At 31.3% G+C, this 15458-nt stretch overlaps 1 protein-coding gene across 1 annotated transcript in view; it reads right to left on the bottom strand.

Moving 5' to 3' along the window:
- Positions 1–9896: 9896 nt before the first annotated feature.
- LOC101499820 (protein ENHANCED DISEASE RESISTANCE 2-like) overlaps positions 9897–15458 on the bottom strand; it is a 37604-nt gene continuing 32042 nt past the window's right edge. Inside the window, exons 17-22 of the mRNA XM_004488200.4 lie at positions 15355–15456; positions 11377–11424; positions 11007–11150; positions 10826–10921; positions 10523–10624; positions 9897–10123 (exon numbers count right to left, since the gene is read on the bottom strand). Coding sequence (XP_004488257.1) covers positions 10031–10123; positions 10523–10624; positions 10826–10921; positions 11007–11150; positions 11377–11424; positions 15355–15456 — 585 coding nt within the window. The 3' untranslated portion in view covers positions 9897–10030. The remainder of the gene's footprint in view (positions 10124–10522; positions 10625–10825; positions 10922–11006; positions 11151–11376; positions 11425–15354; positions 15457–15458) is intronic.

Genomic DNA, 15458 nt, shown 5'->3' with positions numbered 1-15458 from the left:
GAGGGGAGAAGGGGGGGGGGGGGGGGGGGGGGTGAATTAGGTGTTTAGAAATTTTCTTGTTTTTAGAGATTTAGTGATTTATTTTTCTGATTAAGATAGTGTATGACAAAGATAAATGACAGAAAAATAATGTACACAACGATATTATCCTAGTTCCCCTTATGACCAAGGGAACATCAAGTCCTCTTGCACACCACAAGAGATTTTTCCACCATTGTTAGATTATGTACAAATCCCACCATATGATCTCTACTACACACTTCTAACACACTTCCTAAGATAGCACACCACTATCTTAGATTACAATACTTAAATAAAGTACACTACTTTCTTTAAATACAATAACTTCAATGATCGTTTTAGAAAATGTTCTTGACTAAGAATCTGAGTATAATAGTTGTACAATGATATCAACCCAATGATATTTCAAGTATACTCACCTTTCTCAATTATGTAAAAAGGTAATGCAAGTACTTGAAATATGAAAAATAACTTTGAGAATATTTAAGAAAATTGTTCAAAGTTGTTCAAGGTTTTGTAGTAAGATTGATTGCGTTTAAAGTGAAGTTATGGGTTATTTAAACTCCATATATATCACTTCAGATCAATGGCCATTGTTCTTAGAGGTTTGATGAATAAATACAATGATCCAGAGCCATTTCAGAATTGAAAAATTGCATTATTTCCAGTTGTATTCGATTACGGCTTGTGTGTAGTCGAATACACCTCTATAACATTCAGTTATTATTTGAAATTTTAACATCGTATTCGAATACGAAACCTTGTATTCGAATACAACTAAGTGAATTTTGCCACTGGCTAGTTGTTGTATTCGACTACACCAGGTTGTAGTCGAATACAAATGTGCAGTCTTAGCTACTGACTTAGCACTTGTATTCGACCAAATCATCTCGTAGTCGAATACATATGTTCAGTTTCAGCTACTGACTTATCATCTATATTTTTCTACAACATGATGTATTCGAATACTACATTGTATTTTTCCAAAAATATTATTTTCAAACATTGTTTATGAATTTTTTACACTTTGAAAATCCTTTTGATGCATATACTAAAATGAAAGGTTTTCATGTGCATTTGAAATATAAGAATATTAGATTGCATAATGTACATTTACATTATATATCTTCTAATATGTGTGAACATAGTTGACTTCGATTATTTCACTTCTTTTTGAGCTTTGTAACTTTGATCACAAATATTGTTCATAAGAAGATATGCTAAGAATTTGTTCACATGAAGATATGCTCATAATTATTGACCAGAAGATACACTCAAAATTATTCATAAAATGATACACTCATAATTTGTTCACAAGACGATACATTCAAATTTTTTTAACAAGAATGATATGAACCAAATTTTACAACATCAAAAGTGAACCCTAATCTATTCTATAAATAGATACTCAAGGCTGAAGAAAAAAGACGAACTAATAAACTCAAAAATCCATACAATTCATAAAACCTTTTAAGATCTCAAATTTCATAAGTATTCAAAGTTCAAAGGTTTAAGTTCTAGAGAAGCATTGGATTAAATAAATATTTTCGAATACTTTTAGTATGAGAAATCAATTGTAACAATCTTCTTAGTAGATGAAAAACACAATATGTTCCAAACTTGTGTAAGCCAGTCCGATAATGACTTTAGTGTTCCTCAAGCAATATGTGGTTTTCAGGTTATGCTGAAAAGACTTAAACTTTTAGGGTTAAGGTGTAGTTTGCTTTAATAGTCTATGGTTTTCAGGTTTTGTGGAGAAGACTTCACTTGTAGGGTCAAGGTGTTTGTTTGCCACAAAAAGTCTGTAGGTGTCAAGTAGTTTTGAGATGACTACCTTGATAGGTCTGGTGTTATGTAATTCAAAGAATTGAATTAGTGGTTAAATCATTCTAAGTGAAGGGACTTGATGTAGCTACCAAATTCATGGTGAACCACGATAAATTTGCTTGTAACACTTTACTTATGCGCTTTTTTACTTTACTGATGCCTCTGATTACTTAAGCATGATTGCTACTGCCTCTATTTTAGTTAAAATCACCAACCCGAGCCAATTCTTGAATAAATAATAAAAAGAATCCAATTTAAACAAACACAATTCAACCTCATTTGTCATGTTTGCACCATCAATTGGTATCAGAGCCTAGTCTCAAGGTCGAGCAATTTACAATGTTTGAGGAAAGATCCAAGGATTCAACATGTCTGGATTCATTGAAGAAGTCTTTGGTGGAAACATCAACAAATCATCTATGTTTGATAGAGAAAGATTTAAGTACTAGAAGGGCAGACTTAGAAGCTTCTTTATCTTACAAGATCCTGAACTTTGGGACTTAGTGGAAGATGACAACACTGCTCCAACAAATACTAATGGCACTGAAATTCCAAGGAAATAGATAGATCCTGAATAAAAGAAGATGTACAAGATGCATTGCAAGTCCAATACCTTCATGATAAATGCAATCACCTTTAATGAGTTTAACAAATGCACTAACAAAGAAACGGCAAAGAGCATATTTGACAATCTGAATTATGAAGGAAGAAAGCAAGTTCAAGAAGCAAAGGCCAACTTCCTAGTCAGAAAATATGATCTATTACAAATGGAAAAAAATGAAGACATTGAAACAATGCTTTCAAGGAAATACTAATGGTAATGAAATTCCAAGGAAATAGATAGATCCTGAATAAAAGAAGACGTACAAGATGCATTGCAAGTCCAATACCTTCATGATAAACGCAATCACCTTTAATGAGTTTAACAAATGCACTAACAAAGAAACAACAAAGAGCATATTTGACAATCTGAATTATGAAGGAAGAAAACAAGTTCAAGAAGCAATGGCCAACCTCCTAGTAAGAAAATATGATCTATTACAAATGGAAAAAATGAAGACATTGAAACAATGCATTCAATATTCCATACTCTGGTCTCAAGATTAAAAGTTCTTGAAAGGAGTTGCACTATTGTTGATCATGTGAAGAAAATTCATAGGAATTTACCAAGCAAGTGGAGACGTAAGATTACAATCATTCAAGAAGTTAACGATTTGAATACTCTTATATTGGAAGAACTGATTAGCTCCTTGAGATAACATGAAATTGAGATTACAAAGGATGAGCTCAAATAGAAGTAAAAGGCTTTGGCTTTGAAATTCAAGTAGAAAAGGCTTTGAAGGTAACAGCAGAATCAGATGATAATGATTCAAATGACCATAATATGGACATAGAAGATGAGGAGATGACTTTCATATCTAGAAAAATGCACAGGATGCGGCACAACAAAAAGAAGCCTTTTTGTTAAAGAAATTCCATGTTGTCTAGTAGAGGAAATGATAACAATTATGACAAGAAAAATATCATCTGCTAGGGATACAATAATCATGAGCTTCTTAAGTATGAATGTCCAAATCTAGAAAAAAGACACATTAGAGGAAAAACTATACACTAAGAAGAAGGTTATGATGGCTACATGTGATGATTGTGATGAATCCTCTAATGACGACGATCAAGCATATTTGACTCTAATGGCTCATACTAACTCTAACTCTGAATCTAACACTGATCATAATTCTGACACTGGAAGTGAATCAACAGATGAAGGCCAAGACAACAAAAAATTCCAACGCCTTTATTCGTTGTTTGTGGTGGCCTATCTGTCGTAAAAGGCACTGCACTTTGTGGTGGTCAATGTCGTTAGTAATGTTAAACGATAAGAATTTTGTGCCATGTATGTCACCAAAAATTCCTACTAACATTTCAAATCAGCCAAATCTTTTGTGAGGGACAAAGACACCACAAATTCAAATAAATTTCCCCTCCAACATTTTTCTAAAAGTTTTTGGCCGCCACAAAAGTAATAGTCATCCAACCTTTATGTATTTGATTTGTGTGGGCTTTTCTAGCCACAAATATCAATCAATTTGAATTATAGTATTTGTGATGTTTGTTTTTGTTAGAGGAATGTTCAAGTTTTCATGTTTCAATTTGTTTCTTGTGCAACAAGCAAGACATAAAATGTATATATTTTGAATTGAATTCAACTACCTTTCATTGATAAAGCTATGTTATTTATACATGGCTTTGTCCTTATTCATTCTTACTATCTTCTAACCAACTAACTAACTAATCAAGTGGTTAATTAGTTAGTTGTTATATGTAACTAACACATTGCTTGAATTACAAGTAATCTAACATTTTCCCTTAATTCAAGTATGTAAGTAATACTACACCTAACATTTGTCTTAATTCCTCAAATCTATTTGTCTTCAATTCCTTTATCGTGATATTAGCCAATTGAATTTCAGTGTGGCAATATATGAGTTTTAGCTTGCATCTTCCAACTTGATCTCTTCGGAAGTGAAACCTTGTTTCAATGTGCTTGCTTATTCCATGAGACACAAGATTCTTTGCTAGATTTATGGCAGAGATGTTGTCTATCATCCATTGGCCTGAATACTTCAATTATTAATTCAATTATCAATGATTCTAGTCACTTGCCTGGCAGACGGCATAGCTGCCAGCAATGTACTCAGCCTCACATGATGACAATGCTATGACGGGTTGCTTCTTTGAGCTCAATGCAAATGGAGATTTCATGAACTTGAATATATAGCCTGATGTGCTTCTTCTATCACTCTTATCTCCACACTAATCTGATTTTGAATAGCCTACCATTTCTTCATTTCCTTTCATTAAATTTGTTGCAAAAAGAATACCATGCTCCAATGTGCCTTGAATGTATCTCATGATCCTCTTGGCTGCCATCCAGCGTGAGTGCTTGCGATTCTCCATGAGTATGCTAATAACACTTACACTGTAGCAGATATCAGGTCTTGTATTACAGAAGTACCTTAAGGAACCAATAACTTGCTTAAATAGGGTACTATCAGCCAACTCTTCTTCAATTTCTTTTCCCAGCTTGGCATTGATCTCACTTGGAGTAACAACAAGATTACAACCAACCATATTGTACCTTCTTAGAATTTCTACAACATATTTCTTCTAATGCATTAGCAGTCCTCCTTCTATCTCAATGAATGCCATGCCCAAGAAATAGCTTAGTTTTCCCAAATTTGACATTTCAAACTCATCCTTCATGATTTCCCTGAACTCTTCAATTGTTTTTTGTTGTTGCCAGTTGAAAGTCGTCAACATATAGGCATAGTAGGATCATTGTAGGCCCTCCATTTAGTGTGTAATTCCTCACATAAACTCCATATTCCACTGTGCACTTGATGAAGCCAATGCCAATTAAGAATGAGTCAATTTTTTTGTTCCAAGGTTTTCGAGCTTACTTCAATCCATAAAGAGCTTTCCTCAATCTGATCACTTTATCCTCATTTCCCTCAATCACAATACCTAGTGGTTGAGAGACATATACCTTTTCTTCCAGCCATCCTTTCAGAAATGCAGACTTAACATCAAGCTAGCACATCAGCCAGCCTCTAGCACAAGCTAGTGTTATTACTAGTCATTGTTTCAATCCTGACCATTGGAGAAAAAACTCTAGAGTAGTTTATGCCTGTCATTTGTAAGAATCCATTGACAACCAATCTAGCTTTGAATTTAGAAATTGTTCAATATGGATTCAACTTGAGTTTGTAGATCCATTTCACTCCAATCTGCTTCTGTTTTGGAGGCAAGCCAATTAAGTACCAAGTCCGAGTTTACTCAATTGTGTTGATTTCCTCTATCTTTGCTTTCTTCTAGGGGTCCTCTCTTCAAGGCTTATTCAACATTCAAGGGTTATGTATTTGCAAATAATGCAAAGTGAACCAGATCTCCACTTTTGTAAATTTCATTATCTTTATACACTTCAAATTATTTTAAGTGTGTTGGTGGTTGTCTTGCTCTATGGGATATGCCTGACTCTATCCTTTCTTCAACTCTGTATCTGCTAGCTAGATGCTCATCTTGTACCTATGAAGCCATTTGTGTAGGTTGGCATGTGCTGCTGGTCTCTTGTTGCCAGTCCCAATGTTGGCTGCTAGCAATTTGTTTCTAGTGTTGGGTGATTGCCTCCTTATGTTTCCAGTCCCAATTTTCTTGTTCAATGATCTTCACATCTCTGCTGACTACCACCTTGCCTCTGGCAGGATCATATAGATTGTATGCACTAGTTGAATGATATCCTACTAGTATCAGGACTTCCCTTTTGTCGTGCAATTTCTTTCTCTTCTAGTATGGCACATGTTTGAAACAGAAAATAACAAAATGTCCTCAAATGTACTCAAACGCGCTACTACTGGTCTTCTTCCACTCCAGATCTCCTTTGGTACCTTATTTGGAAACTTCTTTGTTGGAAAATTGTTTAAAATGTAGGCAGTTGTTGATGCAGCCTTACCCCAAAATTTGTGTGGCAATCCTTTTTTCTTTTAGCATGTTTCTAGTCATGTCTAATATGATTCTATTCCTTCTTTCAGCCAGGACATTTTGATGAGGCGTGAAAGGAGCACTCACCTCATGTTCAATTCCATTTTTAACACAAAATTCATTAAATTCATGTGATGTATACTCACCACCTCCATCTGTTTTTAGCACCTTAATTATTTCTCCATTTTTATTTTGAAGTTCTTGAATATTTTAAATGCTTCATATTTGCTTTTTATCAAATAAATCCACAACATTCTACTAGATTCATCAACAAAAGTTATGAAGTACTTACTACCTCCTAATGAAGGTACTTTAAATGGTCCACAAATGTCACTATGAACCACATCAAGACACTTCTTTGCCCTTGCTTTCACTTGTGATTTGAAGGTATTCCGTGATTGTTTTTCTGCCATACACACTTCACACACCTTGTCAGGGGCATCAATAATATGAATTCCATTAACCATTCTCTTTATTCCTAGGTGTTGCAGGTTTCTAAAGTTGAGATGACCAAATCTTGAATGCCACACCCAATTTTCACCAATTGAGCTCACTACTGCCAAGCATTGGATAAATGCAGCTTGTATATTAATTGCCTGTCATACATACCTGAAATCCTTTCTGAATCAACTTACCTATGCTCAATAAATTTCTCTTCGTTCTTGGAACATAAAACACATTTTCAATCACAACTGTTTTTCCATTTTTCCTTTTGATCACCATGTTGTTAGCTCCTTCAGCTTCCAAGGTTATATCATTAGCAAACCTGATCTCGCTCCTTCTTAATGTATCAATATCCACCAACCATTCATTGTGAGTTGTCATGTGATTTGAACATCCAGTGTCAAGAAACCAAAATTGGGATTAAGGGGGTTCTTCATTCGTGGTAGTTATCAACAAAATTGTGTTTGATTCAAAATCATCTTCTTGAGCAGCGCAAGCCTCATATTTATCTTTCTTCTTCTGCTTTCCTTTTCCAGCCCAACATTCATCAACAAAATGTCTATACTTTTCACAGTTGTAATATTTCACCTGAAATATTAATTGCCTGTCATACATACCTGAAATCCTTTTTGAATCAGCTTACCTATGCTCAATAAATTTCTCTTCGTTCTTGGAACATAAAACACATTTTCAATCACAACTGTTTTTCCATTTTTCCTTTTGATCACCATGTTGTTAGCTCCTTCAGCTTCCAAGGTTATATCATTAGCAAACCTGATCTCGCTCCTTCTTAATGTATCAATATCCACTAGCCATTCATTGTGAGTTGTCATGTGATTTGAACATCCAGTGTCAAGAAACCAAAATTGGGATTAAGGGGGTTTTTCATTCGTGGTAGTCATCAACAAAACTGTGTCTGATTCAGAATCATCTTCTTGAGCAGCGCAAGCCTCATATTTATCTTTCTTCTTCTGCTTTCCTTTTCCAGCCCAACATTCATCAACAAAATGCCTATACTTTTCACAGTTGTAATATTTCACCTTCTTCTTATCAAAGTTCTTTGACTTTCCTCTTGATTTTCCACTTGTATTGATTGCCTTTGATGAGAATTTAGGCTTGTCATCAGGTTTCTTGAATTTATTCTTTTTCCACCTCTTTCTCTAGTCTCCCTTCTTGTAGACTTGTGTTGCCAACGCTTGATCACTAGGTTTCATTATGTTCTTTTCCTCCATTCTCAACTCTTTTACTTCTAAAGTTCCCTGCCACTCTTTAAGACTTAATGTGGAAATGTCTTTGAATTCCTCAATGGCATACACAATTTAACCGAACTTGAGTGGCAAGGATCTTTATATCTTTTCACACAATTTATCTTTAGACAACTTCTTACCATAGTCTGCCATTTGATTTGTGATATTCCTCAACCTTGAGATCAGATTAGACACCTTCTTTTGTTCCTCCGTCTGCAGCAGTTCGAATTGTCTTTGTAGGGTCTGCAAATTCACCTTCTTGACCTTAGTGTCTCCTACATAACATTTCTCAAGAATATCCCATGCTTCTTTTGCAATTCTTGCATCAGATATCTTGTCAAAATTGACAGTATCAAGCATTGATGAAGAATAAATGTAGCCTTACATTCTTTCTTCTTTCTTTCTCTAAATCTGGATGTTTGTTCCTCTGTTAGATTTGCATCTAGTTCATCAAAGTCGTTTTCTATGATCTCCAGTACTTCTTGAAAACCACACAATGCTCGAATATGCACCCTCCATCTATCCCAATCATTTCCATCAAAATACGGGGGCTGGAAAATTTCTATTGTTTGCACTTGAACTCATACTTACTTCACTTGTGTTTGATCCTCACACTCCGCTCGTGTTTGCACTTTCAATTTGGACCAACGAATCTTGCTCTGATACCAAATGTTAGAGGAATGTTCAAGTTTTCAAGTTGTTTCTTGTGCGTCAAGCAACATAGAAAATGTATATATTTTGAAATGAATTCAACTACTTTTCATTGATAAAACTATGCTATTTATACATGGCTATGTCCTCATTCATTCTAACTATATTCTAACCAACTAACTAACTAATCAAGTGGTTAGTTAGTTGTAATATGGAACTAGCACATTGCTTGAATTACAAGTAATCTAATAGTTTTGGCAACTAATTTGACTTTAGAAGTTATTGATTCTACTAGTTACTTGAATCCTTTTATACTAGTAGAGGTTTTAAATTTGAGTTGAGTTGTGGTTATAGTTAGTTTGTGGTTATGTCTTTTATGATGGCTTCAACAAAGGATTATTCGTCTTTTGTTATTTTGGGTAGGTTTAAGAAAATGACGTTTTTCTTCAATATCTTTGTCTATATGGTAATTGCCAATTGATCTTGTTGATTATTCAGTTGTATTGTTGATCCATGTTTCTCTAGTGTTCTCTTTGGTGGAAGACAGAGCAGTGTGGTTGTTTTAATTTCTTTTATAAGTGTTTATGCTAACTTTGTTGTTATTGTATGGAAGAAATAACTAATTGCTACTATTTTGGCATCAAATCTAAGTCTTTTATCTAACATTATACTATGTAGTAATAGTTATGGTTAGTTTCTATATGTTCAATTTATCATGGCACTACTGCAATGTGATTGTTTTTTCTTTAAAAATGATACATTTTATTAGCATTGGATCGTATATGGTTCATAATAAGATATATAAATTGTTGTCGTATTGGATTATAAGTCCTACCAATTTTCTCTCGTGAAAAATATATTGGGTAACATAAGTAATAATAAAAGTTTCAATTACTTTGTGAAAATAATTACAAGTTTTTAAAATATGAATAATCAATTTTTTAATTAATCGAATTTTAATCAATTTTGAGAAAAAATCAATTTAAAATTAAATTTGTCAAAAATCGGTTGCATAACCAAAAACCAATTATTTAACCGTAATCGAATTTATAATCGGTTTTAAACTAAAAAAAATAAATTTTGTTATAAATCTTAATTTATATAATAGTTTTAAAATGAATATGATTTGATTTTTTTATGAAAAAAAAAAAAACCAACCTTGTCCAATTCGTGCAAGTCAGTGACACACTAACATAATCAAATCCACCAAATTTACATTGTCTAGAGTCCTCAGCCAAAGCAAAAACATTTCAACTAAATAATAGTGTAGGTAGACTATTGAATATTTTTGGTAGATCATCTCAAACTTCAAACTGTACAGCAGATTCAAGTCTTACACGATTTAATCGAACAGTTCCAAGAATGTACTCTGGCAGCTCCGACTCTTCTTTTGCCTGGAAACATGACAATGGTAAGTATATGGAATATAGAGGCGAGGAAGTTGATGAATTCAAGTGGATAAGTCATTAGTCATTGATTACTAATTTACTACTAGCAAAAACTCCATTAGAATGCACTTTATAGATTTGGACTTGTTTTATGTGAGAAAGATTGAGAGTTAATACTTAAATTAGGACTCTATCAATCTAATCTCCAATATTCTAAAATAATTCGTTAAAAAGCAAAATATTAATTAGATTCGCCCCATGCAAGGACTATAATATTAATAAGTCAATAATGTTGATGATGCATCTAAAATTAAATAAATAATGTCATAGATCGATGCATTTGATAACAAAAATTCTGACAGAGGATAATTTATCAATAAATGTTACGACTGAAATGGCGCAAACCTCTATTAAAATTGCAAGGTCCACGACTAGACTTGTGACGTATCCAAGAACAAGGCCAACAACACTCCTGGCTACAGAGGATGATCCAATATCCACATCTATCTGCATTACCCAGAAAATTGCAATTAAATTATATGAGAATATAACAAAAGTTTCAGGTATGCATTCTTAAATTATATGACCAGTCAACATATTTTGCGCACAATTTTAATAGCAATATAGAGTTGGTAATCTTCAATTACTAGAAAGCAGCATCAAATTATACTTTTAATAACAAATCTTAACTTGCTAATGTAGCTTTACCTCCAAAAAATTATCTTGCTTGAAGTATTTACAAGTCACAGCTTTTCCCAATAGGCAAGCTTTTGTTCCTACAGCTCTCTTGACCATCCAATATCCCTTTACCCAATGAAAATCATTAGCTATATAGTTAATGCTTTTAGATATAAAAAAGGTCATATGAAATTAATTGAGAATCACAAACCTCAATTATACTTGGAATTAGTTTGAATCTTGAGTCTCGAAATGTATCATTTCCATCCAAAAACTTACCCAATAGTGAATCTTTATTTATAGGTCTGTCAGATGCATAATATAGAACCAAACTGTAGTTTGGTTTAGCTGGAACCTGGGATTTACAACAAAGTATAAACTGCCTTGATAAATTCCTCTTTTATTGGAAACAGCAACATTGATACGAAGATCACTAAGCTTAATAATGAAGGTAAATGCACAACCATATAATTAGAATTCAAAGAGCGACATGATGTTGAAGTGATTTTTATGGGGATAATAAGTTTAGTAAACTTCATCTTTCAGTAATCTGATATGCAAGAGCAGAGATATATCCATACCTGGAGATTAAATACTAGAATAAATGGAAGCTTTTTCCCAGCTTCGGTCTGCAATTAAGAAGGCAAGGATAACTTGGTGTATTAATTTTTAATATAAAAAAAATCTAAGCATCAATTAAACATATTAGTTACTCAGTTATATAAATACAATAGTAATAATTAGTTAAGCAATTATCTTATTATTCATTATACTTTTATTTTATTTATGATTTTTTTCTAAAATTGTAATATGATATCAGAATAATAATTATTTTGCTACATTCTTTCTCAAGATTTTCTTGAAATTTTTTTGATTGATTCATTTTTAGTTTTTCATTTCCTATTGAACTCTTGAGATTTTATATCAAGACTCTTGTTAGATTCTTGTATCCAATTTCAGTTTCCAATCTTTCTTTATCATTGATCTTGTATCCTTCTCTCCTTCGTTGCTCCATTTGAAAGATGCTATATTGGACATTGTCTAAGATAGTTGGGTTGGTTTGACGGATCCGTAATATTCCACTAAGATTTTCTTCTCATTGATTCATTTTTAGTTTTTTATTTTCTATTGAATTCTTGAGATTTTCTATCAAGACTCTTGCTAGATTCTTATTGTATCCAATTTCATTTTCCAATTTTTCTTTATCATTGCTCTCATACTATATATTCTCTCCTCTTGCTACATTTGGAAAATGTCATATTGAACATTGTCTTAGATGATAGGGTTGGTTTGACGAATCTGTAACATATATCTCACTAACATGTTGAAGCAAGCAGTCAAAACAACATTTAAATGTGAATATACTTTCACTTATAAGAATAAATGTGCTAACGATAAATTTTCAAATTCTTACGTGTTCTTCATTTTTTCTCAACTTGATTGTGTAATATTCGAAGATTGAAGATGATTTGTAATTTTTGATACAATTCTTTAAAAGTTTCATTGTTGATTAGTCATTATCTTTTTAGTGATATATTCACTATAATTTCATTCTTTTTAGTCATTGTTGGCTTTCTCTCGTTAAGCTTCTACCATATGGTAGTAAAACTAGCATTCTCTTTGTTCTTTTAACCTATGGTATTGAAGTTTCTCATTCTCTTTGTATTTTCATCCTATGATGGTTAAATTTTGTTGGACAAAATTGACATTTGAAGACCCAAGTGGGATTCTTGATTTTATATTAAAGTGATGTAGAAACACAACAAGATTTTCACGTTAGCCCAAAGTAGGCAGAAAACCTCAACCGCTACCACTTCCTAAGTCAATTTTCTTGTTTAGTCGATGTGATTACGGTTTGTATTTTTTTTTTATATAATTTTCTTTCATTAGTTACATTGTATTTTCTTTTTTCTTATATTGTTTTTTTCAAATTGAAAATATTATTCCACACTTCTAACTTGCATGGCTGTTAGATCTGATTTAAAGTTAATTACATTAAGAGTGGATCATACTTTAATTATATAATAATTAATTACTGTATCATTTGAAATTTAATATTTCTCTTTAATTATTTCTTTCTTTCTTGGATTCAACTATTATGATTCTATACATCATCTCAAATTTCCATCATAATGTTTCCTAAATATTATGGTGGCGGACATAAATTCAACAACATGCCTTAAGCGTAGATCATCCACCAGGATTTAAAATAAAGTGAACAAGAGAACACTATTATAAAAAATTAGCAGAAACAGAAGTACACCGAATGTGTCAAATTAGATGATCTAAAACTTAAATATGGCAACCATATACATTAAAAATGAAGTCTTAATTGTAATTTTAAATCCCTTAATTTCTCAATTATGCTATTTACGTCTTTTTAGTTTTAAAGCAGTAATTTTGGCTCCTCTAACTTTCCCATAATGATTTCTTAGTCCTTATTCTGATTTTGAAAAGTCTAACGTTTACATAAATTTTTCTAAAAAACAAGGGTTAAATAATTTATAAATCTATATAAAATCTCACAATCTTGTTTTTAGTCCTTATAATTTTTTTTTTTATTAATATTTAGTCACTTAAAAAATTTTCGTTGTCATTTTTAGTATTTGATTTCAATCTAATTATTTTCTATCATTTGAATTTTTGAATGATTTTTTTCAATAATGCTTTAAGACATTATATGAAATATACCAACAGAAATTTAGAATTTTTTAACAAACGATAAATTAAATATGAATTTTTTTAAGTATCAACAAGTTAAAAATTTATATTTAGTTCATTATTTATTAAAAAATTCTAAACTTTTGCAAAATAATTTGTAAACATGTCATAAATAACAAGATTTTCACGTTAGCCCAAAGTAGGCAGAAAACCTCAACCGCTACCACTTCCTAAGTCAATTTTCTTGTTTAGTCGATGTGATTACGGTTTGTATTTTTTTTTTATATAATTTTCTTTCATTAGTTACATTGTATTTTCTTTTTTCTTATATTGTTTTTTTCAAATTGAAAATATTATTCCACACTTCTAACTTGCATGGCTGTTAGATCTGATTTAAAGTTAATTACATTAAGAGTGGATCATACTTTAATTATATAATAATTAATTACTGTATCATTTGAAATTTAATATTTCTCTTTAATTATTTCTTTCTTTCTTGGATTCAACTATTATGATTCTATACATCATCTCAAATTTCCATCATAATGTTTCCTAAATATTATGGTGGCGGACATAAATTCAACAACATGCCTTAAGCGTAGATCATCCACCAGGATTTAAAATAAAGTGAACAAGAGAACACTATTATAAAAAATTAGCAGAAACAGAAGTACACCGAATGTGTCAAATTAGATGATCTAAAACTTAAATATGGCAACCATATACATTAAAAATGAAGTCTTAATTGTAATTTTAAATCCCTTAATTTCTCAATTATGCTATTTACGTCTTTTTAGTTTTAAAGCAGTAATTTTGGCTCCTCTAACTTTCCCATAATGATTTCTTAGTCCTTATTCTGATTTTGAAAAGTCTAACGTTTACATAAATTTTTCTAAAAAACAAGGGTTAAATAATTTATAAATCTATATAAAATCTCACAATCTTGTTTTTAGTCCTTATAATTTTTTTTTTTATTAATATTTAGTCACTTAAAAAATTTTCGTTGTCATTTTTAGTATTTGATTTCAATCTAATTATTTTCTATCATTTGAATTTTTGAATGATTTTTTTCAATAATGCTTTAAGACATTATATGAAATATACCAACAGAAATTTAGAATTTTTTAACAAACGATAAATTAAATATGAATTTTTTTAAGTATCAACAAGTTAAAAATTTATATTTAGTTCATTATTTATTAAAAAATTCTAAACTTTTGCAAGATAATTGGTAAACATGTCATAAATATTATTTAAAAATTTGAAAGAAAAAAATAGTTAAATTAAAATAAAAATTAAAAATAAAAATAGTTAAATTTTATAGGAATTAAAATCCTATAAGAGAAAGTGTTTTGATGGTGCATTTGATTTGGTCAGATAATGGGAATGGAATTGGGGAGATAAATTCTGCATTGTGCTTCTTACAGGCCTAATAGATTCATTATTCTTTTATAAAAACTTTCTAATATCCACTTTTGGCCAAGAACGAAACAAGTGTCTTTAATTTACAATGTCAGTATTGACTATTCAAAACCAGAGTGTAGGATTAAGAAATTAAAAAGGAAGATAATTAGAGAGATTAAAATGATGAACCTGTCCTAATACAAGGAAGAATCATGCAGCAAAGGTATATACCTATTTCTACTTAAAGATAGTCCTATTTATAACAAATAAGGGATACAAATATAATATATGATTTTCAATCAGTCTAATTTGGGTATAGATAAACTTCAAATTTAAAACCTCAAGTTAATCAATGGTTTTAGGGAAAATAGATTTTAGATATCTACAAATCACAATACCACACATGAATTAAGATATAATGACACCTCACACTCAAACATCACCAGCTATATATATGAATATTAAGATATAAAGTCTTGCAATATCAAATTTACCTGAACCATACTTCTACTTTGCAATGCAACTCTATCTACAGGTTTATCAACTTTTAACCAATCAACTGCTACAAGTTTGAGAAGAGGATCTCCTCCAACTACCT

Source organism: Cicer arietinum, chromosome 1 (genome assembly GCF_000331145.2).
Source record: "Cicer arietinum cultivar CDC Frontier isolate Library 1 chromosome 1, Cicar.CDCFrontier_v2.0, whole genome shotgun sequence".
NCBI classification, from domain to species: domain Eukaryota; kingdom Viridiplantae; phylum Streptophyta; class Magnoliopsida; order Fabales; family Fabaceae; genus Cicer; species Cicer arietinum.
The sequence above is the reverse complement of the archived record's forward strand: the minus strand, read 5'-3'. Positions and strand labels throughout refer to the sequence as shown.